At 34.0% G+C, this 26,601-nt stretch overlaps 3 protein-coding genes across 3 annotated transcripts in view; 2 read left to right on the top strand and 1 right to left on the bottom strand.

Moving 5' to 3' along the window:
* SYCP1 (synaptonemal complex protein 1) overlaps nt 1-7,433 on the top strand; it is a 69,306-nt gene extending 61,873 nt beyond the window's left edge. Inside the window, exons 33-34 of the mRNA XM_087959541.1 lie at nt 6,289-6,375; nt 6,458-7,433. Of these exons, the coding sequence (XP_087815667.1) occupies nt 6,289-6,375; nt 6,458-6,601 (231 nt within the window). The 3' untranslated portion in view covers nt 6,602-7,433. The remainder of the gene's footprint in view (nt 1-6,288; nt 6,376-6,457) is intronic.
* Nucleotides 7,434-10,970: 3,537 nt separating this feature from the next.
* TSHB (thyroid stimulating hormone subunit beta) lies at nt 10,971-17,279 on the top strand. Its single transcript, XM_026675117.2, has 3 exons — nt 10,971-12,524; nt 14,642-14,810; nt 16,951-17,279. The coding sequence occupies exons 1-3, from the start codon at nt 12,442-12,444 to the stop codon at nt 17,179-17,181; spliced, it is 483 nt and encodes a 160-aa protein (XP_026530902.2). The 5' UTR covers nt 10,971-12,441; the 3' UTR covers nt 17,182-17,279.
* A 385-nt stretch (nt 17,280-17,664) lies between these two features.
* LOC113416971 (mitochondrial glutamate carrier 1-like) lies at nt 17,665-25,977 on the bottom strand. Its single transcript, XM_026675116.2, has 9 exons — nt 25,649-25,977; nt 25,051-25,176; nt 24,330-24,385; nt 22,423-22,513; nt 21,440-21,558; nt 20,377-20,578; nt 20,136-20,290; nt 19,829-19,904; nt 17,665-19,319 (listed from the first exon to the last, which is right to left on the bottom strand). The coding sequence occupies exons 1-9, from the start codon at nt 25,672-25,674 to the stop codon at nt 19,160-19,162; spliced, it is 1,011 nt and encodes a 336-aa protein (XP_026530901.2). The 5' UTR covers nt 25,675-25,977; the 3' UTR covers nt 17,665-19,159.
* Between the last annotated feature and the right edge of the window lie 624 nt (nt 25,978-26,601).

The raw sequence follows: 26,601 nt of genomic DNA, 5'->3' as shown, positions 1-26,601 counted from the left end.
GGATATAAAATAAATATAACATTGAAATGCCCTTTCTTCTTGCATGAAACTTTAGGGGTGTGGGAGTTGGCAGGTGGGAAAAAGGTTTAAACCTGTTCAGAACAGGTTTTTAAATATATTGATATTCACCCTCTGGCAAAGGGGCAGTATTCTATTTGAGGCAGAAGGAAACAATGGAAATTGGAAAAGTGCATCAAATAGATTACTTTCCAAAAGAAGATAAGCTGATATAAGGAATCAGATTTAAGGTCAGATCTAAGTTAAGCATGAATTCCTGGAACAAATAAGGGAGGGGCAGCCAGACTGTAGATGAGAGGAAAGGGAGAAAAATATTTCCAACCCAACCTTTATCAATTTGTTTTTACCTGAACCAAAATAAATCTTTTATTTATTAGAAATAGTAAAGGGCTCATTAACAGCAGCTGCCATTTCCAATTAATCATTTAAAACTTTAATCCCAATAAATTATAAAAAGTGGCACATTAAATACTTAACTAAAGGTCAGTGAGAAAATACATCAGAAGACAAAATCAGGTTAATAAGGGAATTAAAAGGATTTAGCTCTTAATTGGTAGCTATAGATGGAAAGTAACCAAGTATAATAGAAACTTTCCCAAAGGAAAAAAAGTGAGTCAGTAGATACAAATAGGTGATACTGAGTTACTTCTTTTTTAAAAAAAAAAACAAATTTTATTAATTTTTTAAAGACAAACAAAACATAAGGCATAAAAGCATAAAACCTCCTTTCTAAAAGTTACTTATAGGTTTTAACAAGGCAAATAAAACATTATTTTATACAGCATAGTTCCACATTATCACATTTCCATTTAAGCACATATATATCTTTTCCAAATTTCTCATTATTTCTCCCTTCACTTTTATTCAATTATATTTCTTTCTATCAAGGTTTTATTAATTCTCAATCAAACATAAACACACAAAATACAAAACATAAAACAAGACATAGAAACATAAAACCTCCTTTCTGAAGGCTACTTGTAGATTTTGACAAAACAAATAAGACATTCTTTTATACAACATAATTCCAAATTATCATTTGTACATATCTTTTCCAAATTTCTCATTGTTTCTCCCTTTAGTTTTATTCCTCCAAGGTTTTATTAATTCTCAATCAAACATAGCTAACCAAAACACAAAACATAAAACTTCTTTTTGGAAAGTGGCTTAGCCCCGGGTTACATCTTTTTTTACAGACCTAAATCAAATTCATGCTCACCTTATATACCATTCTTATCTTATTTACCATTCTATATTTTCTATATAGCTTCTCCCTTCTTTTCACTCTCTTAATTATATTTTGTTTATTTCATCTTATTTTAAAATCATTATACTTGTATCTTTTGTCCATTCTTTTCCAATTATCTATTTATCTCTTCTCTTAAATAGAAAATTTCCCCTGTAATCACTTTTAAAGTGTGACGCTTTTCTATCTTTCCCCTAAATTGACACTTAAAATAATACATAATTTCCATTCTGATTCTGCTTAGTACATTCTACATGTTGCATTTTAAAATAAAAGAATAATAAATTTATAATATAGTTAAATATATAATTTTCATTCTAATTCTAATTCTGCTTAATACATTATTTTAAAATAAGAAAATGAAATAGTAAATTTATAATAACATTAAGACAATAACAAATTAAACTATAACTAAACATTAATCATTTTATACATTCTCTTTAATATTTTATTGAATATTGAAATCTATCATTATTAAACATTTTAATATTTTATTAAATCTTATAATATTCCAATACACTATTTCAAATGCAAATACTACGATACTATCTTATGTACTCTTGCAGAATCTTTCTTTAATTATGCTTTACCCTTTATCTCTGAAAAAGATCTGCTTTCTGGCATCTTGTTTCAAGCCTTTGTGGCTTTTCCCCCCTTTTCCCCTCCCTTTCTTCTCCTGTCTGGCCTTTTTGCCCCCCCTCTCCTAACCTCCATCTTTTTAACTTCCCCTCTCTGTTGTATTTCTCTTTTCTGTTGCTTTCTAACATTGTACCCTTTTTTCACCTTATTTTTCTCTTTCTTGGTTGTTTTGTTAAATCTTAAATTCTCAATTTTCCTTCCCCTCTTCCTATTTTCTTTCTTAGTTGAACTTTTTTGTCCGTTAAAGATGGCTTCTTCTTCTTCTTCCTCCTCCTCCTCCTCCTCCTCCTCCTCCTCCTCCTCCTCCTCCTCCTCCTCCTCCTATTCTTCCTCTTCCTTCTTCTTCTTCTTCTCTTCTTCTTCTTCTTCTCTTCTTCTTCTTCTTCTTCTTCTTCCTTCTCCTTCTCCTTCTCCTTCTCCTTCCTTCCTTCCTTCCTCTCCTTCTCCTTCTCCTCTTCTTCCCCATGTAGTTGCTGATAAGAAATCTTCTTCTTCCAAAGAATCCTTGCCTTCTTGTTCTCTTTCCTTTAATTTTTCATATTCCATTTTTAATTCATCCACAGATAGTGCCATTGTAAAGCTTTTTCTTCTTCTTTTTTTAAGGACAACCCAAATGTTTTTAATCTTAAAGTAATTTCCAAACATTCCAAAGTTATCAAGCAATCCAAACAATCCAAACAGACACAAAACATTTCCTCTTCTTCTCTTTGCACTTTCTCCTCCTGGGGCAAAATCCCAAAATATATTTTAAAGCCTTATTACAGTTAATTTCTGGTCTTGTAAACTTCAAGGCGTCTCCTCCAACAAATTCTTAAAGATTTTTTAGTCCTCTCCCTTCCCACTTATAACAAAGAGCTTATTTTTACCTTCTGTAAAGAAGCAGGTTTTTCAATGTCCATTTGCTATCTCCGTAAGGAGGGGGAGTGAACTTTCCCTTCAGCACTTTGATCCGCCACTTTGATAGCCTCTTTTGGAAACAAATGTATCAATCAAAGAGTCAGATTTCAGGGTGTTTAAATGTATCTTAATGTCCCAGTTCAGCCAAAAAACTTTCTCTTTCTAATTCTTCCTCCTGCACAAATCTTGTCTGGTTGAAGATCTCTTTGTGGCTGCCATTACTGACAGCCGCTCCACCGCCTCAGGAAAAAGGAGTCTAGCTGGCTGGGGAAAGGGGTTGCGATGTCCCCAGACCCCTGCCCGGGTCTCCTCTATCTTCCGCTACCTCTCCGGGGTAGCGACAACCCCCAAATCCAATTGGATCGGGGGTACTTCAGCAGTGAGCGCAGCAGGGACCCGCAGAATCGCGGATTCCTGCCGCCGCCGAAGCCTTGCAACCAGAAGTCCCCCTGAGTTACTTCTTAAAGATCTAACTGTTGCATATCAAAGAAATTTTGAAGGCTATGGTTGAAAATCTGTTGGGAAAAGTGTCGCTTAAGTAGAAGATAATTAAATACCATATTATACATGGATGATGTAGCCATTTATTTCGGAACACCTACTGATAGAAGAACTCTTAAAGTGCTTTCATGCATGGTTCTGTAAAAAGAAATTGGATATTAATAACAAATTATTAAAATTACATTTTTGCCAGAAAATCTGGTGAATAGATGGGCATCTACATATGGCATTTCATTCATTTCATTCATTCATGATAGTAAGAAAACACATGCAATATATTCTTTCCAACATGCGTAGAGAACTGCAACTATCAATCTTCAATTCTTGAGATCCAAATGTAATAACTATATCCCAGCTGCCTTTAACACATTTCAAGAAAAGCACAGATATTTAGGTCCCTAATTGCTGAATTTTTAAGCTCAGAGATTCAGATGTGAAGATATGTTCCTAAAACAGTTTTATGTCTTGATGATGAAAACACAGGGAAGAATATGGTTATTTTAAGTTCAAACTTGAATCTGTGACCTCAAAAATACTAATTAAAGTCATCCTATTTTCCTATGTAGCTAACCCATTTCATTCTTGATGGTGATTTCTAATTTACATGGAATATAACATTAATGTTGAAATTAACACTTTTAGGTTTTCTCCTGCTAACCTATTCCCTTTCTTAGGGAAAAGTTTATACAATAGTGTTGTGATTCTGAACACTAGGCAGCAATGTGTTGCACCTAGTATGCCTAATTTTCCCTGAAAATTGGAATTTTTAAATATTTACAGCAGTTTACTCCAGCAGTTAGAAGTTCCAAAGTACAGAAAACTTTTACATTGCTGTGTTTAAAATATTTTCCTTCCACAGTTGCAAAGAAGAGATACAGAAAAATCCTATATGGGAAATAGTGAAGCCTTTGTAAAATAAGCGAATTGGGAATGTTGAGCATTCCCTTTCTTAACTGCCTGCTATATAAAAATTTGTGTATTAGTTTGATTTTCCTGATATTGTCAAGATTACTAGAGCATAAATGCTATTATAACGAATTATAGGGCCTCAGTTATATGTAAAGTTGCTTCCTTTTATGTTGCAGTTTACAAAACTCCAGAAACTGATGAGGAATAAAAATGGTATAAGCTATATGAAATAATGTTTGATATTTTATAAATTAAACCTGACTTAATACTAAACACCTGATTACTTTTAGACATGATAGTACAGTATAACCATCATTATTGTCTATGTCTACCATCATTATTGTCTATGCAGTTCAGTGTTCTTTTCTCTATAGTTGGCTAACCAAATACATGTATCTTTGGAATCCCTCCAGCAGGTCTTGGTGGAGAGAGTAACTCATAAAAAATCCCAAAATTTGGAAATAATGTTCCAAATTTATAAAATAAATGGTTAGCGCGTGCACACACACACACACATACACACACACACATATACACACAAATTTATTTGCCATCTATCTTGACATGGAGCTACTCTAGGTGGCTCACAACTATAAAAATAAAATCAAAAGTTTAAACAAAGCAAAAGTAAAATAGAACAATAAAATAACCAAGGGAAAAAAACAAAGAAAACATCAATATGATTAGTAAAAAAGGATGTGCAAGTTGAGAGCAGAGAATGGGAGGGGAGGTGGCATCTGCTATCAATGTAGCAGCCACCTCCAGAGTTGAACTTCTCCTTTGGGTCCCTAGCAATCTTGCAGAGCCAGGTCTTTAGGCTCTTATGGGAGGATAGAAGGTTGGGGGCAGATCTTACCCTGGAGAGCAGGATGTTCCAAAGGATGGGTACAGTGGCAGAGAAGGCTCTTCTTCTGGTAGAAGTCAAGAGTTCTTTGAAAAAAGGAATCTGCAGTAGGACTTCTCTGCTGTCCCAAGTAGGACAGGCTAGACTTAGCAGGACAATATGGTTCATATGTATCTTCCCCATACAATTTTTTATTTATATTTTTATATCTTTTTGAAAGTTTTATATTTGGTTATCCAGAAAGTATTCAGATAAACTATCTTCCATTAATGTCAATCCAAGATCAGAAGCTCAGGAACAGCTTTGCTGTGATTGTAGGAAGCAAATATGCCTCCTAAAATTCTGTACATAGCTATGTTTTTTTGTAGGATGTGTTGGATTCTTCACTTGGAAATTATTTTTCCAATATCTAAGGATGATCATTCACAATCATTGAATTAACTGAAATGAAATCTGTGTTTATGTAATGAAAGGATGGTCAACTGGGCATATTTTTTGTTCTTCAGTGCTATAGAATTCCTGAATGATTTGATATTTGATACTACTAAATTTCTCAATTAATTTATCTGGAATTCTTCCCAGACTTTTTGTAAGCATTCAATGTTTTCTTCCAGAAGTTTCTAAAACCTATTTGTTCTTGATTTTAATGGAACTTCTTTACTTTTCTCGTTTATAAATGCCATGCTGCCTAATTAGTCTGCTGAGACTTTATTAACTGATTCCACAGAATGAAATATTGTTTAGAGAACTGCATTATACTGCTATGTTCACCAACTTCCTGAATTATATATTCCAAGAATATTGGCATATGATTAGGTTACTTTTAATTAGAGATTTGAAGGACTTATTCATTGTAATATGTATTTCATGCCCACATTTTTATTTCCTATATATAGAAGTCCTACATTAATAGTGTGAAAGCAAAAAAACCAGGAGTCTCTTTCGCCCCCACCATAGACTAATACAGCCTCCTTCTATAATGCTACAGAAGCAACACAGGCAATGGAGATTACTGTGGAGGAGATGTCAAAGAATAGATCTATTATAAATTTAGATCACATTCTTTGTGAACTGAGAGGGAGAGAGAGAAAGAATAGTACATTTTATTGTCTAATACAACACCCTAAATTAGATATAATTTACGGTAGTTTTTGCAGGATGTAATATAATGAAACATGAAAGAAGAAATTCAGGAGATGCAAATATTTACTTTTAACAATTATTTTTCTCCAAGAGTATTGTAACAGAACAAGAAATGTTTAAAAAGCTGAATAAAGACTATTCAGAATCTTCTCATCTATGCTTCAGGACACCAAAGCAGGTATTTTAGTAATTTCCTGGAAGCCAAATTTGACCTCAAAATGACTATTTACCAAAAACTAAGTCAAATATTTTATCTATAGATTCAAGCTCCATCTATTCTGAAAACTCCAGGATCTTCGATGAAACTTGCCACTGTAAGAAAGATGCAAGAGGCAGGATGGACTACAATCTCCAAAATCGACAGAAGAAGAAAAATGAAAGAAGCTGGAAAGCTCTTTATTTAAACCAAATCTTTTTTTTCCTTTTAGAAGAATTAATTGTTCAGTTAGATAATATATTTATATTCAAAGTTACTTTTCTATTAATATTGTGTGAAGCCTCAGTGGACATATAGATTGACATGCCCTTTGAAACTGTTTTGCAAAGTGGATTCCAATACCTAATCCCAATACTAGATGCAGCATGGTTAGCCATGTTGAAGAGGCCACTGCTGTGTCTGTATTGCTTTGCAACACATTTCTAATGATATTTACAATGAAGTCCATCTCATTGCATTGGAATGAAATACTCTGGTGATCAGAGTCAATATAGCTCTGCAAAGCAGCTCTACTTCACACATGTCTACTTTCTATATTTTGTTTCAATAATATTAATTTTTACAGTAATGTATCCAAATTCTTTTGAAAATGCTTTATATGTTGAACACATCTTTTAAAAGCTTATCTTATAGAGAAACCCTTTTCTTGTAGCTACAGTTGTATGTGGGAAGTATATACATTCTTCTCTTAAGAATTTGACCTGTGTGTAAGAACAATAATTAGTAAGCAGAAGTAATCTATACTTCAGTAGAAAGGCAAAGCAAGATTTCTTCCCTTAACCCTTTGTTAGCCTTCCCATATATTCTTCAGGTGAAAATTAATGTAAGCAAATATGAATGTTACCATTATTAATATGATTGAACATATAGTTTAAATAATTAAATGTTTACGTTATTTACCAAAGTACCACCATAACACAATCTCAAATTGATAAGTTTTTAAGTTTTTTTCAAAGTGGGAAGCAAAATATTAATTGTTATTGGAAATGCATTGTGGTAATAAAATTATTTTATTTTCTGACACCGAGTTAAGTCGTATTCCTAGTTAGCACAAGGATTTAAATGTCTTTTTAGCCACATTTAAAAACAAAATCCTTTATAGCCTTCCTAGTGATGTTTCATAAATTGGGATTCAGATTCAAGTGTTTTTTTTTCCAGGAAATTCTTGATGCATCTTGATGCAGAGTAGCACTGATGATGTTACCTAGTTTGGGTAATGAAACATATGCAAGAAAACAAACCAGCTCAGAGAGCACCAAGGACCCCTCATGTCAATCCTGAGCTACAAATATTCTCCTTTATTAGTGATGCATTTTCATTGTCAACACATAATTTTGGGGCCTGTCTCATCATTTTTGGACAATTGAAAGCATTCTGATACTACAAATGTGTCTTCTGAAGCAGCATTAATGTTCACGGTTAAAGATTTAAACAAACTATCCCACTGGAAAAATAGTATAGCTACAAATAAGCAACAATTACAGTCTTTATTCAGTAAAGCATTTTAAATCCAGAATATCTATTGTGAATAGTCAATATTCATGCTAATTTCAAAAAGTCAAGTGTGATCAAAACAACAAAAATGTTATTGTAAAAAGAAACTTTTATTTGAATCCAACTGTTGCCCATGTTTTCCACTTCTCCCAGTACAACACTTAAATTCATCCTGGAGTTTTCCAAAGTCAGGTAGCCAGAACTCCAATGTGTTTTAAAGTGAAAATATAAATGTGTCTTGTACATGAGATTAGTATGAAATCTTAAAGGACCATCTTAATGAAGCGAAGATGAAGAACGTTAGGAGCAAAGGAAAGGAATATAAATTTGAACTGTTTAATTGGGGTTAAAATGAAGACTACATTCTGGGAATCCTTTCTGGACTTTCTGCTAATACTGGACAGAAATTTTAATGATATTTGGATTTGTGAATGGATAAAATTTGAGACACAGGAAGAGGTGATTTCTATAATGTAATATCAAGGGGGGAGAAATAGTAAGTTGCTTGTACTTGTATGAAAGTAACTTCTTTAACTTTTTCCTTTTTTTCCTTTTGATCTCTATTTTGCCTCTCTTTGATTTCAGTTTGTTTTATTTTTTACTATTAAAATCTTTAATAACAGTATTTTTCAAAAAAGAAAAAAATCAATACATTAAAATACCGATAAAATCTTTCTTTAGCCAAAAAAATATTTGATTTAAAATACATTTAATAGTTCAATGAAGTAATAGACAGATCAGTGCTGCTTAATTTTAAAACTCAACAAATTGCCACAATCTTTGAATGTTGAATTTTCTTTCACCCTTAACATTAAAGTTAGTTTACATATACATATACATATTGTTTAAAATGCATATTTTGATCAGTTTCTGTGTCTTACAAGTTGGTACTGACCAGAGTGCTGATCTAACTTCCTTTTCTATAACTTGAGTTTGTAGGTAGGGAATATCTTCTCAGATACCTTGGAGGTTGACATCTATATTTCAGTATACCCTTTCAATTTTTCTTTAATCTTTGAATAAATTACAATCTGTCCGTTGGTGTCCTTTAGCATACCAATTTGAGATTAGAACATCCTGATTCCTTTGAAAGATTTTTCTTTTTTTCAAAGTCCATTTTCATCTTGAATTTATTGAAATAGTGCCTTTTTCCAGGTCTCTGTTGTTCTTCGTCGAGTGCCTTCCTAATATTTTTGTCTTTTTGACATAAAGTTTACAAACAAAATTTAGTTTCTTCATCCTTAACAACTCCCTGTGATGGTCAGAATCAAAAATGAGTAGGAAGTAGGAACCCAAGCCACATGGAAGGTATGATTCTTCCCAACTTCTAACAATCACAGAGTTGGAAGGGACCTTGGAGGTCTTCTAGTCTAACACCCTGATCAGGAAACCTGCTGTCCCACTGCTCAGGAAACCCTATACCATTTATAGTTTCAGTTTAGAAAATTTCCAATGGAACTGGACAAAGGCAGAATTTATATATGTGCCTGGAAGAATTACAGGTAAAGGAAATGTCCTTGAAAGATAATTTATGATAATACTCAACATTATTGATAAAAATTTGAAAATCTAAATTTTATGCAATACAACTTCCATATTAAATAAGTATGTAATTTTGCAGTTAATCTTGGAAAATTTCAGTTAACTGTAGGTGTTTAAAAACACCTACATCTGAAAATTTACTTCTGCAGAACAAGCAACAAGTGTAACAATTTGTATTCCTATGTCAATTCTAATGGTAGATAAACCCAGAGTCCTTTGACAGCTGGTTTTTCTAAACTGCTTTTAAGACATTCTAGGTAAGATTCTGCTTCCTGTCAACTTACTGGATTTACCTCCACTTAACACATGATCCAATAGATATGTTTCCCACTTCCTACTCAAATCTATTTTATAGGAAGCAAATGCAAAACTGCTTATTTTTTCAGTAATCTTACATTTATGCATCATTTGTGACCTTTAAATTGCCTGATTTTTTAATATTAATCTTTTGCATTTTCTGTAGCATTATTTATCACTGGAGCACATCTAGTGCTTCTTATTTCAATTGGATGGGATTACTCATTTGATAGCAATGTAGAAATGGTAACTTCCATTTCATGAAAGTGTAAATGACTGATGTCAGTGAGTAGGTTGTTTTGGTTAAAAGAAAGGTTAGAAATGAATGATTCATACTTAAATGGCAAGGACCAGATGTCATTGGTTGGCACTTTCAGATTTTAGTGAGTCTAGGAGAAGTCATTAATTTAATAGATAGTCAGCATTAAATTGATTTGAATTAGATTTGTCATATTATGATATGGTTTATTGATTAAACTGAAATGGGCTACATCTATAGGACCTGTTTTATGCACCATAATGCCTAGGCCCATCCAATACTCTAAGTCAAAACCAAATAAACACTATTATAATTTAGTGCAATGTATGAATCCAGTCATAGCAAGATTAAATATAAAACTGATTGATCACATTGATGCAGGTCCTGGACAAAACTTCTAGAAAGATAATTCTGAAAATATTTGGAGCAAACCAAAATTACATATACAGAAATACAGCATGTCATAGCCATGGATAATGTTGCTATATGTTGAAATCTTCTTTTTGCTAACCCTGAGGGTTAATCTGATAGAAAATAATATTATTTAGAGCTGAAAACTAGAAATTTTCAACTGATGTGGTATGAAATGCCACATAAAAATAATAGTTGTTTCTGATTATTATGAATATTTAATTTTATAAAATTCAAATATTTTTACAAGAGCTTTGGATACTCAAAGCGGAAGTATACCTGACTTCTTTTAGTATAACTTAATTTTGCAAATTATCTCGGAATAAATGATAATGGAAATAAATAAGAAAATACACTTTAAAAAATAAGATTAAAAATTATTACCTCCATTATTAAACTACTTAGTATTCCTAGATGCCACACACATGTCTAGGAATCAGCCTAATAATATCCTATATGCTGCAAAGTAAGGCAGGAGGATGATTTTATAATTATATTTGCTGTCCCTCAATTATTACATATACTTTTAATGAGTGTTCTATTGAACTAAATAGAAGGGTTGACCAATATTTTCTAAGAATCTCCCTCCCTCCCTCCCTCCTCCTACTCTCAGTTTCCTTTGTATTACATTTCTGAGTTTATATAATTGTAGTAGTCACATTCTTCACAGCATGTAACAAGGAAGGATAGGAAATAAACTCAGGCATTCAATCTAGTTTTCTCATGTAGACAAATTTTCTCAAAAAATCTATTATTAAAAGGTCTAAGAGTTATGGCCTGAAGAATAACTCCAATTCCCTGTGATCAGATGAACTTACTATCTTGCTAAATAAAATAAAGTGCAGAAAATTGTGGAATTTTTAGTTGTGTTCATTATGTATCAGAATTTTGATTTCATTATTCCATATACATCCGTCACTGAAACTAACTTCATTATATGTCTGTACAAGAGTTTATGGGCACTTCTAAGGGGCAATATTTTCATTTTTCCTTAAGCAGTCTGAAAAGACATACTTCCCTTATATTAACCAAGGAATACTGAGAACAGTATGTCAATCAAACTGTCCCTTCACTTGACCAATAGAAACCTAGAAGCAGTGCTATTTGTTTTACAGTATGTCCTGTCCAAGCTGATAAGACTTCATGAACTGGGACTTATTGTAGAGCCTTTTAATACTTGAGAAACCCAAATCTCATTGATTCCACACAAAAGGAAAATAAATACATAAAGATCCAGCAGTTTGCTAGCCTGCTTGGTCTTCTGGACTGTGTCCATCTGGGGTTTTTTACCTCTGCTGAAGAAAGCCAGCATTAAAAGACCTGCCAGATGGATGGGTGAGCAAAAATAAGAAATATACTTCCCCAACTTTCAGAACGTCACCCGTGTAAAAATACAGATGACCTTTTGCAATTTGGCTTGCACCGCAGCTGAATCAAGAATAAATCATCTTAGCTGCCAAACTCAACCGATGTTAAATCCCAGAATTCCAGAGTGGCTTTTGACCTGGCAGAGTTCTGCAGTTGATCAGCCAAGTTGTGTAAGTTCAGCTGTACAATGAAGTTCTAATAAAAGACTATTTGTAGTTCAGGATTGACATGAGTGGTCCTTGGTGCTCCCTCAGCTTGCTTGGTTTTTTTTGCAGACATTTCATTACTCAAACTAGGTAACATCAGTGCGAGTACAATAAAGTCTTTGCATGAAAGTTGAGCATGGCAAAAGACTTCAGTCCCAATACTAGCATGTATATAGATGCAGAAATATGTATTTCTGTTTTTATGGAGAATAAATAATTAATATTAATTACAGTTCAGTTGCCAGGCAGAGGTAGTTTAACTCATCTTCTTCCAATTCCATTACCTTGGAATGAATCCTGCAGTAGATATTACTGAGATTAGAAGGAGCAATTAATGCAATTATATAAACAATAGATTGCCAGGAATTAACCTGGAGAATATAAAATGGACCCAGTGCCTGAACTGCGCATTTTCTCAGAAGCAAACTCAAAGACACATAGGGTGACTGCATGAAGAAAAGACTGTGCAGCCAAGAGAGTGATTCTCCTTTTCTGAGGTGTTCTGAGATTGGACAGCCCAGCAGAGTTGATAGGTATGTATCACTGGCTTTATGTCCCTCTGTATGTGTGAATCTGGAAAAATTACTGTATATTTGTAGACAGAAATATGTAATGTTCAACAATACAAACTTATAATACATACTGCTTTGTTTTTGAGGTACCAAAAGATAGGTGTATTTTGGCTGTAAAATAACATGATTATCCCTTAGAAGGATTTTTAACCAGAAGTATTTTCTATACCAGGTGTGTCAAACTTGTGTCATGGTGGTGTCATGTGATGTATCAGGACTTTCCCCCCCTTCACTAAACCAGGTGCAGGCGGGGCCAGTATGTGATGCATCCAGCCCGTGGGTCGCGAGTTCGACACCCCTGCTCTATACTGCGGTGTTTTTTGATATACGTCATTCCTCAGCATTTGATCTGTCATTAATCAAACTTTTTTCCTCTGTCAAAGGCTTTATTAGTTTACAAATTCTGGATATAATGTTCGATTGCAGCAGAGAGTGTGTGGAAAGTATTACCAGCACAGAAGATATAATCAAAATCTGAAACCATTTTAATACTTTGAACAATGAGATGATATTCAATATAAATGAATATGAATGTCTGCATTTAGGAATTAGATATTCTGAATTTGGCATAAATATTGGTCACATTGCATAAACAATTCACTGCATGAGCTTGACATCATTTGGCAACCTTTGAGGTATAGGTGTGCTTGTGAAGCTGAAATTAGACTACTAATTATTCAGGTGTCACATGTTAAGAATGTTGACAAATTAGAAAATGTTCATCAGAAATCAGTTTAGTATAAAATCAAACATTACAAAGTCAACTATTGCAAGGAATATTTTAAAAAAATTAGATAGAGTAGAGAGAATGACAGAATAACAGAATAGAGAGAAGAATAAGAGAAGAAAATATTGCTGTCTTCCAATATTGGAAGTTCTGAAGAAGAGTTGGGACAGATTCTTCACTTTTTGTTTGGCCCATTGTTAGTCTGAGCCACTCATCACTTCCTGACTATAGGATTTGACATCATCCTGCTCCCACTTCCAACCCATTGCACACTGTATCCATGTTTTCCAATTCTAATTCAGAATTGCTGTTTTCAGAGCTGATGGCTTCCAGTACTTCATTCTGTCCTAGCACTAGGCTGCCATGCCTGACATTACCACTCCCTCCAATGGCTGGTTGCTGCCCTGTACTGGTATTTTTTGATGGGCTGTCAAGCTGCTATTTTCTCCACATTTTTAAAAATAATATTGCATTTGATTCAATGGCCTGTAAAATCAATGAATTGTCTCAACCCTAGAAGCCCATGTTCCATTAAAATCTTATATATCCCAGTGGGCACCTTTTGATTTCTGAATGAAGCTGAATAAAACATACTTCGATTGTTTTCCCACTCCATGCAAAACATCTGCCCCCTTCCCTTTGTTTTAAAATATATATTTGTTCCTTTGTTACATGAAGATAAACTATCAGTTCTTCCTTGTTAGCAAAGTTTCTATGGAGTTAGAGAGGAAGACAAGAACTACAATGCAGACTTGTTCTCGTGTTTGATTATTATACAGTAGTGTCAAAGCAACAATGTTATAGCATCAGAACAATATTACAATAAGGAGGGAAAAGTAAAAAAAATGGGTCTGCTTTTGGGTCAAAGAAGATTTGTGTGTGTGTGTGTGTGTGTGTGTGTGTAAGGGCATCCATGTGTGCAAATATCTGGGAATGTGGAAATGCTCTTAATTATTGTCTCTGAATATTTTGCATATATCCAATTTCAGATAGTTATATTATTTTGAGCCTTAGAAGTACAGAATCCTGGTGATAAAATCAAGATGAAAAAGGAAGACAACTCTAATGTGGAGATTGCCTGGATATTCATATTAGAGGAAGCTAGAAAGCCACCTAGGGGAAAAAACCTGGAATATTTATCATCTATGCATTGTATAGTACTGAAACAGGGAATTATCTCAATGTGCTTTCCTTCAATTTAGCATGAGATTAATTGCCCCTGATTTCTAGTAATATGGAATTGGGGGAATAGAGACCAGGAACATATAATGGGTGTTGATAAGAGTATTGATTTCTGTTCCTGTTAAACCTATCCTAGTGATATTTTGTTTTGTTTTATTTTTATATCTAGCATGAATCCTGTCCTTTCCATCTCTCTGCCCCTAATCTTTGCCTTCACTTTGGGGCAAAGTCTGGCTCTTTGTATCCCTGTTGACTATGTCATCCATGTGGAGAAGAGAGAATGTGGCTACTGCTTAGCTATCAACACCACCATCTGTGAAGGATTCTGCATGACCTGGGTAATTATGGGTAATTATGTCTTGTAAGATACTTCTGAGTCTTTCCTTATAGTCCTTCGTGAGTATATATCTGAGCATGGATATTTGGGGTTTTGGGCTGATTGAGGCCACAGTAGATGAAATGCTAACAGAAAATGAATGGAATCATGTTCTGCACTTTAGAAATCCAGAATTGTTTTTTTCCCCATTTATTTAGGCTAGCACCAGAGTTTTATGGATTTCCCACCTGCAAATGGTGGGAAAGTGAAAATCAACTGTGTTATAAGCCTCAGAAAAGGGACACGGGCTGCAGTTGCTTATTTTTCTTTGAAGCAAATATGCAAAAAGTGTGTTCAGTGGCTGTGTGTGACCCACTGGCATGTATTTTATGCCTCCCCCATTAATGACATTGCACCCCAAACTTTGATTTTTTTTATGCATTTTTTTTAATTTGGGGAAAAGGTGACATACTAAATTGAGTGTCTTAAGACTTAGCACTCACATGTAGAAAGGAGTCCTAGACTTGACACACAAAGCTGGATCCTCTCCAGCCACTGACAGTTTTTCACTCTTGCTTTAAGAGGATAAATAGTGGGAAGAAATTTACAAGAATAATTTTTAATAAGTTATCTTCTATAATAAGAGAAGATAATTTGAAATTTCTTTTAATTTTACATCCCCTTTCAAGGATGATTGTTTCTTATTTTCTCAAATTGTGTCAAAAAGTGATTAATATGCAGAATATACCAGGATTTCAATGTTACCAGATGTTTAAGCTACTATTAGAGAACTGTGCTCCTTTCAATTTATTGTTGACCTCCAATACTTCCAAAATTCCTTCCTCGTTCCTCTAGGAGATAAGATTACATCAAAAGCCATTCCTTCTTATCCTAATTTATTAGGGCATTAGTTTGCAAATTGTAGAAACACTAGAACAAACAGATTCTTCCAATAAAAACAAACCAAAACGTATGTTTGAGGAACTGATTACCTCTGATAGTTACTATCTGTCCAGTGAGGTCCAGCACAGTGAATGCACTTCAGGTCTGTTTAATAAAGTAATGTAATCTTTCTAGAACAGGGGTGTCAAACTCAAGGCCTGCATGCCAGATCTGGCCCATGGGGTGCTTAGATCTGGCCCATTCGGCCAACCTGGAATCAGTGAAGGATTGGCCCATGTGGGCCTCCCAAGCTCCATTTTCATTGGCAAAGAATTGCAGGAGGCTGTTGCAGCTGAAAACTGAGCTCGGAAGCCCATTTTTGCTGGTAGAGTGCTTGTGCCACTAGAGGCGCCACTGACATGAGTGACGTCAAGCTGGCCATGTCCACTCTGGCCACACTCAACCCAACCCCCGAGGTCAAACACAACCCTCAGAGAAATCTAGTTTGACACCCCTAATCTAGAAGAAAGTCTTAGCACTTGTCCTCTGAAACAGCATGCCCCTCCAGAGGTCTGTATGATGATGTTTGATGATGTTTAGAAAAGATGTTTAAACATTTGATTATGTTTAAAAAATCACTGCAAATGTAACTTTTTCCCCAGGCCATGCTGTAAAGCCCCTGTAGGATATTTTACTGTTTATAGAACTTGTCTTCTGGACCCTTATGAACTGCTTCATTTTTAAATTGTTCTTACTTTTTTAAAAATAGGAAGCCACAATGAGTAATTAAATAAAAATGACTAAATAACTTAATTGATGGTTCTGTGATAGAATCCCTTGAAATTTAGATTTTCGGGATAAGTCTAATTAAAAAACATTTGACTTCATTTTTCAGCCCATTTGCTCAATCACATTGATCTGACAGTCAATTCTCCAGAGTTTCTGCAATTCCTAAATCTTCTCCAAAGATGAACTTGGACTTTCTGCATTCACAGTAGGTGCTACCTCTGAGCAACTGTCCTTCCAAGCAAAGTGCCCATTCTAAGCACAGTTCATAATCTTTTTATACAGGACCAGTTTTAACTATTTTCTCATTTCAGCAAGATTGCTGTTGCTTGACTATTAGTTTGAAAAACTCCCATAATGATGAAAGGATCCTTCTAATTTCAGTTACATAGTGATTAGGAATAGCACAGTGGAAAGCAGAATCCAACTTTTTCAGGCCAGTTTTAAACAAAGTCTATTAGGAAGGCAGAATAACCTTTGGCATTTTGTTACAGGACAGTAATGTTAAGAAGCTATTGCCCCGGAGGCCAAGTGCCCTATTCCAGGATGTGTGTACATACAAGGAAGTGGTGTACAGGACCGTGATGATACCTGGCTGTCAACACCATGCTGTCTCTTATTATTCCTATCCTGTGGCAGTGAGTTGCAAATGTGGGAAATGCAACACTGATTACAGTGACTGTGTGCAGGAGGCAAGCGGCGCTGGTTATTGTGCAATGTTCTAGAAGCTACATAACTCTTGAGGTCTTGGTTCTCTGTATCTTTCACGCACAGCAACAGCTAAAGAGCAGCAACAGCTAAAATAAACAAGTGGGTAGCATGAATTTGATCTGTCCATTTATTCAAAGGCAGAACAGTAAAATATAATAGACTGCTCATTTTTGTGACTTTCATTTCTCTGAGGTTTCACAGGAAAAAAAAGAGTCAAGAATAAAAACAACCCCCCTTTTTTTCTTTTTACTAAAGTCAGAGCAAAAACTCCATGGAATGAAGTCTTAAGTTCTGCTTTCTGACTGGTAAAACTAGAGTTAAACTTCCTACTATCTCTATCTTCAGTGACAAAGAACTTAACATTTAAACAAAAATTTGAAATAAAGTACACTAACATCCTTAAATTAAAAAAAAGTCCTCCATTTGAAATGTAATCCTTACCATGCTGCAGAAAGCTTCAGTGCAATCCTCAGAAGAACAAAATGCATATACATGGATTGTTGTTGCAAAAGTTTGAACATTTTTATTGTAGTAAAGTATGTGCGAGGCATATAATGTCCTGAAATCAGCATATAGTTCTTTAGAAAGAATGATACCTCCACACTCTTGTGCTTTCTCAGACAAGCTCAGTGATAATGTACAAATATAATGATGATCTATATACAGCTAGAATATAAAGCCTGTTAAGAAAAATGCTTAGCAGTTTATTGTACAATCAACAATATAAATGGTCAGGAAATATTTTCAGCTTCCAGTTAAGTTACACTAGGTTTTTTTTTTATAGTAGTTTTATTAAATATTAAAATTAAAAAGATAAACACTAATACAAACTTAAAAAATGAATAGAAAAATAGAAAAAAAGATAAAGAAATAACTTCTTCATCACAAATATAAACATTTTTGTAACTTATTACTTTCTCTTAAAATGAAATAAGTGATCTCTTCTTCCAGTATCTCATCTCTTTATCTATAAACAAATTCTTAAAACTTCATCTTTCCATCCTGATCAACAAGTCCATTAAGGGTTACCCAATAGCTGAAAAGCAAATAACAAGAAATTTCCAAAAGTAATTAAAAAACAAATTATGCAAGCCCTGTGTTCTTAGAAGAGCCAAATGAAGTTTGGGCTAAAATGGTGTTCCCTTGACTCTCTGACCTGAAAACTCTCCTGATAATGTTCTTGCTGTCTCCTCACAAGCAACAACTGTCTGGAGCACTTGTGGATGATCTCAAGTCTTCCTTGTCAAAAGGAATTGTGAAGAGATGGTCCACTCACTGGCCCTTCATTCCACAGCAATCATTGGCTTTGCTCTTAGTGGAGCTGCCTTTGGTTCACCATTTCTTCCCTGAAGTCTTAAATTATACTTGATTCTAAATGGCACATTTTCCATTTTTATTAATGGCTTATAACTTTTTAAATAATAAATTTAAGGAATTAGTCTACTTTGCTATTTTTATATTTTGGATTAAATTATTTTGTATTAAGTTACCACAGGCACTGAATTCTTTACTGTAAGTAAAGTTAAAAACACAATCTATAAAAATTCATACACCCTTGTTCCCAATTGAGTGAAACACTAGGAAACATACAGCTGGAAAGACAGCAAATGGGTTAGATTAATAGCATCTATAGAACCCCAAGAAAAACTAAATGCCTAATTCACTTTGCAACATTTTAGCAAATATTTGGTCTCACAGATAGTTCTTTCTTTTCTTGTTATATTCATATATACAAAACATTTCCCTAGATACTCCTTCAGACTTTCACTTATCCAAAGTAATTATTCTCATTCCACTCTTAGAATTCTTGTTTCCTAAACTCAGACATGTCCCTGTTTCAGATGGTGTTTTATGACTAGTGTCTTTATAGTGACTTTGTCTTTTTCATGCTTAATAACAGGAAAAAAAACAGTTGTCAATAGACTGAGCTGCTATTGTTTCTTTATAGTTGGTTCTTGTGATTATATTTCAGGAGATTCAATGAATGAAAGTCTATGGGGACAGTTTTCCATTCTGGCATAGATTTATAAGAATTTCTCCAAACCCAATGAAATAAACCACTTGAGCTATACCAAAGAGAGGTGCAATGACAAGAGCTCTGCAACTAGCTCCCTTTAAAAAAACTGAAGGACCTTCTTTTATCCAAATCTTCCTGTGGAGACAAAAAATAAAATAAATAAGACCTAATTGGTTAAAACATTCTGCAGTGTATTACCTAAATGTATTTCAGCACATTTTAAATATTTACCAACAAGATTTCTCTATTTACACTTATCAAGTCTTTGCCAATATGTATCCCACTGTACAAAAATAAGTCTCACAAAAGAGTGGTATCATACCAAGAAGTGGTATGATTCCAACATTTTTATAAGCCAACTCAAATGTTCATGCTTTTGTGCAGAATTAATATGGAAAATTAGTTCTGAATTGTAAGATTCCACATGAATTGGCTGTGTGGCACCACCATGTCTGTACTGAATCACATAAAAGTGGCTTTTACATGTTGTAACTGCACTTGGGGCAACAACAAGATTTGTATCTACAGAGGTGTCAGGGTAAGTTAAGGGCAACTGAAAAATCAGTTCAAATGGTCTGACAAATATGTGAAGTCAATACACTGTCCTCAGAATCAAGATATGTGAACTGTTTTGTAGGCTTTACCTTGCACAATCTACAATTCCACTATAATTCTCCTCATTTCTTCCTTTGCCCATTGACTGAAGACGAGTTTTTATTACTGGAAAAAAAGTGTTAAAGACATATGTTGGTCAATTAATCACTTGAGTAAGGGATAGTTCAAAATGTATCCATTCCACAGAACTATTCTTTTATTATGAAAGCAATATTCTTCTCTATAAAAGAAACCTTTAACAAATAAAAATATAAATTAGTTTTCATAGGTTATCCTCAATAACTTTTTCTAACATGTCCTCATGAAGTAGCCCAGAGATAAACAAGTCATTCTTACCATCACAGGGGTTCACAGATACAGCTGCCACTGAGCCAGCTATGCACCCAGCAAGAAAAGAATGAAAGAAGCTTGTTCTCCCCTCCAAGGAATCTTGTCCTACTCTATTCAAATGGGCAAACAGTGGGAAATAGATGACAGAGAATGGAACATCCCTGAAAGACAAAATTTATAACTTTTTCAAGCAATGCAGAAAACTAGTCTGAAAATGAAAAAGCTTAGGAAAACATAAAATCATTACCTCAATAAAGTGGCTCCGAGACCCTTATAGAGCCCTTTGATACCATGGGTTTGTAAAAGCTCAGTTGCTATTTGAGTGGCAGATATCTTCCTTGGGATAACCACAGGTCCTACATTGTATGCTCTAGTCAGGATAGGGTTGACAGTTATGAGATTGCATCCAGAGGTGGAACAAGAAACTCGGCTCACAATTTGCTGAGCTGCTGAAATGAAAATAGCAAATACATAAGACTTGTTGTTTTGAAAAATCTCACTTGAACTTAAATCCGAGTATTAGAATCCTGAGAATCTATTTAACTACTTGAATTATATGAGTCGGAATGCTGAATGTTTTAGAACAATTCCTAATTTACTCACAGCAGAGGAATAAAACTTTGATGAAAATATTTAGGTTTATAAATCATTATGATCTGTATATGATCTTCATAATTTCAAATTCCATACTCCCTTTTTCAAATCTTTCTCCAATAGACATAAAGAAGATAATGTAACTGGCAGGATGGGGTCAGTGTATGCAGTCCCTTTTCCAATTATAGCAATTCTGTGGTTTTAGATTGCAATTATGACAAAGGATTTGCTTTTGACAAAGAAAACTTTGATCTGTGTGATTGTTTTGATTATACTTCATCAAGTCAGTATTAACTCTTAGTAACCACTTAATTTTTTTTCTCCATTAGTGATCAGTTTATTTATTCTTTATCATTCATTTTATCTTGTCTTTTGTGTCTTGAATATATTTCTATTGTATCCAACCATACAAAAAAGCACTGCAGATTTTCTATATTTCCTAATACTATCCTGCCACTTGGTTCATTATTTTATAGCATTCTGGGTTGTGTTGTGGCACTATAGCTACCATGACACAGATTATAGTTTCAATACAGCTGAAACAATGTCTGAATTTGAGAGATGGGTACAGAGCATATTTTTTGCACTATCTTTCAAGGTAAAATGGTATAATACACTGTAGAAGAGTTTTACAGTGAAATCCCACATAGTAAGAAGATTAATTTATTTATCAGAGATCAGTGTAATATATGGAGAGCGATCCAAGGCAACATTACCTAGTCTCCCTGCATCCTGCAGCTGGATTTTTAGCATCTCCATAGGGGTGGTGATAACGACCTGACAAACTCCAGCACCGCAACCTGCTAGCATCTCTTTAGATAAAGACAGACCTACCCTGAAAGAGAAAAAGAATAAGATTTGTCAAACATATTACTTTGAACATCACAATATGGAGTTCCAGCAGTGGGAATGGGCTGTGTAATGGAGATACACAGCTTTTCTCCAAAGGAACAATTTTTTTTTGACAAAAGAATTTAAAAAATTAATAATACAAGAACCTTCACAATTAAGCCCTTTACTTACTTCACCTTATATGTGTGGTTCTGTTTGTCTCTCTAATTGTCCCTGCTAAGAAGATGACCCTATCTTTCTTTTAAGAAGATGACCCTTTCTTTCTTTGCTCACTGTACACTTTTCTTGTCTATTTTGTGACTCCCTTCACCCTGTGTAGAGCCTTTCATGTTTCTGTACTCAAAAGGAACATGGTTGAGGATAAAACTGGGGCTTCTATCAAAAATGTGAAAATGTCTTCTCACTTGTCTGTGAATAACAATGCCCCTATAATGGTAGCATTTCCAACAATTTTAATTAACTGTGACAAATCCCAAAGAATTGCTTTCCTGATATATAGGACGGAAGTACAATATTTTCCCTTTCCTCTTTTACTTCCATTTACTTTGTGCTTGCATTATCTTGTTTCAAAATATATTATTATTTACCCCTTTCAAATATGATTGTACAACTGATCCCATTGGTGGCATTTATAGAATAATTAAATTAGTTATCATATTATTGTTATTTATTTTTAAAATATGCCTTGATTAAAAAAACCCTCCAGGGAAGTATTTGTTAAAAATATTAAACATGCACTATAAAAATATAGAACTTGAAACTAGTTTTAACATCTCAACTCAGCTATGAACATAGACTTTAATGGATGTAAGATACAAATGATACTCTAGTATCTGAAATAACATACCCTTCCTTGGCAAGGAGGTGTCTAAAATAGTCATTAGCAGCCAGTTTGATAGCCTTCTCAGGTGTTACAAGGGTCAGGTTTACCGCTGCACCTATAAATAAACATACTTATGTTTAATGGATATAAAGTGATTGTCTTCAGTTAATGATTAACATTATTCTATAAAAAAATTTCACACCAGTCTGATGCAAAGTTAAGTTCTCATTATTATAAAGAAAAGAAAATTAGAATTAGAATTAAGAAAAGGAAGGTAATGATTGCGGAAACAATTAAAGAAGAACCTTCACTATTCACTAGAAATAAAATTCACTGTATTTTAAATTAGTGATTTTTCTTCATGTTCTAAAGAATGTAATCAATTTGATAAGATAATTTAAACAATAGCTTAAATGTTTAATGAAATGAATTTTAAAAAATCATTAATATAGTTCTATGAAACATATTTGCTTTCAGGAAGGCTTGGTAGTTTATTGTAACTTTTACTACAAACTTTAATTAAAACAAATAATCAAGTAACTTAAATAGCCCACCAAAAACAAAATGATGTATCTTGGGGATAAACACATAGCTTCATTAAAATGTTTTCTCTCCTCCCAATATCATTTATCATCTTTTATGTCCATTTTTATGTGTGTGTTGGCAACAGAAGGATTAAAAGAAACTGGGTCATAAGCCTGAGATGGGGAAATCTCCCAAAGATGGAGGGATGGAAATTAGAGTTAGATTAACTTCACAGGAGTTGAAGAAAAAATATACTTTATTTAAAAAGAAAAGGAAAAAAAACATCACTTTTTAATGTTAAGCTTTAAAAAATGCAATTATGCACTGATGAAGAATCTGAATTATGTAACTGCTTAATTAATAGTATACACCAATTGGGAAATTGGCTGAATTGAAAACCTAAAACCACAAGATTGCACTGATTTGTTACAATTGTTGCACTCTAAATTTTATCAAAACCTTTCTCGGGGGAAATTATTATCTTGAGAGATTTGGAAACCAGAGTTCTCTTGAGATGAAAGATTGCATGTACACTATTATTCTTCTGAAGGTCCCTTAAACAAGCTCCTTTTGTCTCCCTTCTCTGGAGTTTTGATCTTGGTCTAGTCCAGGGCGGTCAGACTCCCGGCCCATGGGCCGGATGCATCACATGCTGGCCACGCCCATGCCTGGTTTAGCGAAGGGAAATAAAGCCCCAATATCTCACACAATGCCACCATGACGACACAAATTTGACACCCCTGCTCTAGTCACTCCACTCCGTTAACAAACCATAGTTCAAAAAAGTTCAGTCTTCATTATTACATCATTACAATGCACACAAAGCAACTCCGTGCTATTCTTCCTGTCCATAATCAACCCAACCCAAAATATTATTCTCTTTTGAGATGAAGAAAAAAAGAAGCCTTTGCCATTTCAGCACTCTTTCAAAAAAGAGTGTAAATTCTGAGTGCTTAGGAACCAACTAAGACAAATGCTTGGAAAATGCCAGTCATTGTTACATAGGCAACTAGAGGGCAGTAATTTAGATATTACTGAATTAAAATTCCCACTTTTCCTTGCTCGTGGGCTTTCTGTATGTTCAGGAACTTTTGGTTGACCTCAGATTCCTTACTCCTGCTGTATCCTGCTGTATCTGAACTGACACCCTGCAATCATATGTCCTTCCCCAGTGGACTCCAGTGCTATGCTCTAAAACTCTTGGAAAAGTTTTAGAAAGCAACTACTATTTTTTTGCATTTCTTTGTTTATGTATTTAATCCCTGAATAATAAAATGTTATTCACTTTTACTCAGAAATCCTGGAAACATGGCTTACTACATTAGAAATTTATTCAGAACTGCATTCTAATAAAATGACTACAACTAGCCATCAAAATTAATACTAATATTACTAAACTTACTTACCTCTATACATGCCAAAATAGCCTTCTGAACGTAAAGTTTTCATTAGACAATCCAACCTGATCAGAACATCAGTAAAAAACAATTCATAAGTTTTTATATACAATGTTTGGTATAATTTCAGCTTTTGTTTTAATATCTATTTTTCTTTCCAGTGATATCTATACATAGTTATATAGAATTAGCCAGTCCAATCTGATCAGAACATCAGTAAAAACAATTGTTAAATGTACACAGTTTGGAATAATTCCACCTATTGTTTTAACATCTGATAGTTTTTCCAATGATGTCTATCCACATAGTAAACATAATACAAAAGTGAATGCACTCTATACAAATATATTTGCTATTTTCATAAATGACTTCCAGCTAAAATACTTATATGAGTAGAAATTAGCATTAGCAACAATGAATAACTTAATGCCAGGTATGGGAGCATCTCAAGCCTTTGAGCTACAGATAATAATTACAGAATCATTCTATTAATAATGATATATTGCTATTGCCCAACCCCTGCATCAATTTTTATCCACCATGATAAAAATTACTATTTGAACAATTTATAACATAATATCAGTTCTATAGTTACAAAAACTCAAACTAAATCCTGAGCTGTTGAAGAAGTTTGTATTAGAAATAGTCAAGATTTAAAAGGGCTTTTAAAAAAATATCATCTTCAAAACAGGTTTTATTGGCTTGAGATGCTTTTCCAAAGGTCACTTACATGCTTTTGTAGACTTGCTGTCCACTTCTTTGATTCTGTAGCCTAGTTTTAACCAAGTCAATTGGAAATACACAAGTAACACCTATGATCCCAGCAGCTCCTCCGTTGATGAGTTTAGCAGGCAAACTAAACAGAAAAAAGTATAATAAAGGTATGTAATTTATAATTACAGCTCACTGCTTCTCTCTTCCCATAACCTGTCCCTTTCCTATTCCTATCCATACAAAATCAGCTGCTTTGTCCTTTGTTTTGCCGCTTAAGAGCATAATCAATAGGAAGTAGCAATAACATCTTTTATATTTCATGATTCTTGTGGAATACCTTGTCATTGCTTCGGGTTTGCTATACATTGCTATAGGTTTTTCTTTTCCCCTCTAAACTTGAGATAACACCCCAGTAAAAAAAAAAAAAAGGTAACTATATCAATCTCCGACCTTGCAATTACTTAAACCTTATTTTCTTCCATCACTTCTCACCCTTTCGCATTTTACACAGACTTTAGGCTACCATAAACCAACATTTGATATCTTTGATTTGACATCTATTGATGTTTATATTGAAGTTCACTTTATCTTTTAAAATCTAGAGTGGGACATACCTAATCTGTTTCTCAGCCATCTTCATCTCAAAAGGAAGAATGTTCCAAGTTTTCTTTGGTCGGTGAAAATAATACAAGCTGCCGATCAGAAGTTGGTTCTTTGAAGAGACAATTCTGTCTAATCCCTGCAAACTGAACCCATACCTTAAAATCCGTTAGTTCTATAAATAATCCAGAAGTACCTCATTGGCTGTTCGAGCATAGAGGCATTTCAAATATGTCAAACCATCTCAAATTCAGTATGACAAATTGGAATACCCTCTCACAACTACTATTACACCAAATGTCATCAGTTATTATTAATATCTAGATGATTAATTTATGCCATGAAGATTTAACTGAAGATGCAATATATTACTTTTTATATAATGCCAATGAAATTATACAGGACAATAGCTCTTTGATGAATCAAAAGTCACTCAAATTAATTTAGAAACATCTTAAGACATGTTTAATATATTCCACCTCAATTAAATGAAAGCCATATTTGTGTCTGAAACTCTAGAACTTGGTAAGTTCATTTTTCCCTCTCTCCTGAAGTGTTCATGAATCATTGTGTACAGAAGTGGTAAATGTTCTGAAATGTTGCATGCCTACCAAAATGTTTCCTATCATAGAACTACCATGGCAGGAAAAGCTGCACATTCAGGCGCAGCTCATTTATTTTGATATTTATTTCCCACATCAGTTGGCAACTACATTATGTTATACACTGCTCAAAAAAATAAAGGGAACACTTAAACAACACAATGTAACTGCAAGTCAATCACACTTCTGTGAAATCAAACTGTCCACTTAGGTAGCAACACTGATTGACAATCAATTTCACATGCTGTTATGCAAATGGAATAGACAACAGATAGAAAGCATAGGCAGTTAGCAAGACATCCCCAATAAAGAAGTGGTTCTGCAGGTGGTGACCACAGACCACTTCTCAGTTCCTATGCTTTCTG

This window comes from Notechis scutatus, chromosome 3, assembly GCF_049901735.1.
Source record: "Notechis scutatus isolate UNSWTSFEM ecotype Mainland chromosome 3, rNotScu1.2, whole genome shotgun sequence".
Taxonomy (NCBI): Eukaryota; Metazoa; Chordata; class Lepidosauria; order Squamata; family Elapidae; genus Notechis; species Notechis scutatus.
This window is presented reverse-complemented; position numbering and strand designations above follow the sequence as displayed.

Coding starts and splice junctions, on each gene's coding strand:
- TSHB (XM_026675117.2), top strand. CDS start 12,442: ATGAAGAAAAGACTGTGCAGCCAAGAGAGTGATTCTCCTTTTCTGAGG. Junction 12,525..14,641: donor CAGCCCAGCAGAGTTGATAG/GTATGTATCACT, acceptor TTTTATATCTAG/CATGAATCCTGTCCTTTCCA. Junction 14,811..16,950: donor AAGGATTCTGCATGACCTGG/GTAATTATGGGT, acceptor ATTTTGTTACAG/GACAGTAATGTTAAGAAGCT.
- LOC113416971 (XM_026675116.2), bottom strand. CDS start 25,674: ATGAAGATGGCTGAGAAACAGATTAG. Junction 20,579..21,439: donor GCAGGATGCAGGGAGACTAG/GTAATGTTGCCT, acceptor TTTTCATTTCAG/CAGCTCAGCAAATTGTGAGC. Junction 20,291..20,376: donor CTCGGAGCCACTTTATTGAG/GTAATGATTTTA, acceptor TTTGTCTTTCAG/GGATGTTCCATTCTCTGTCA.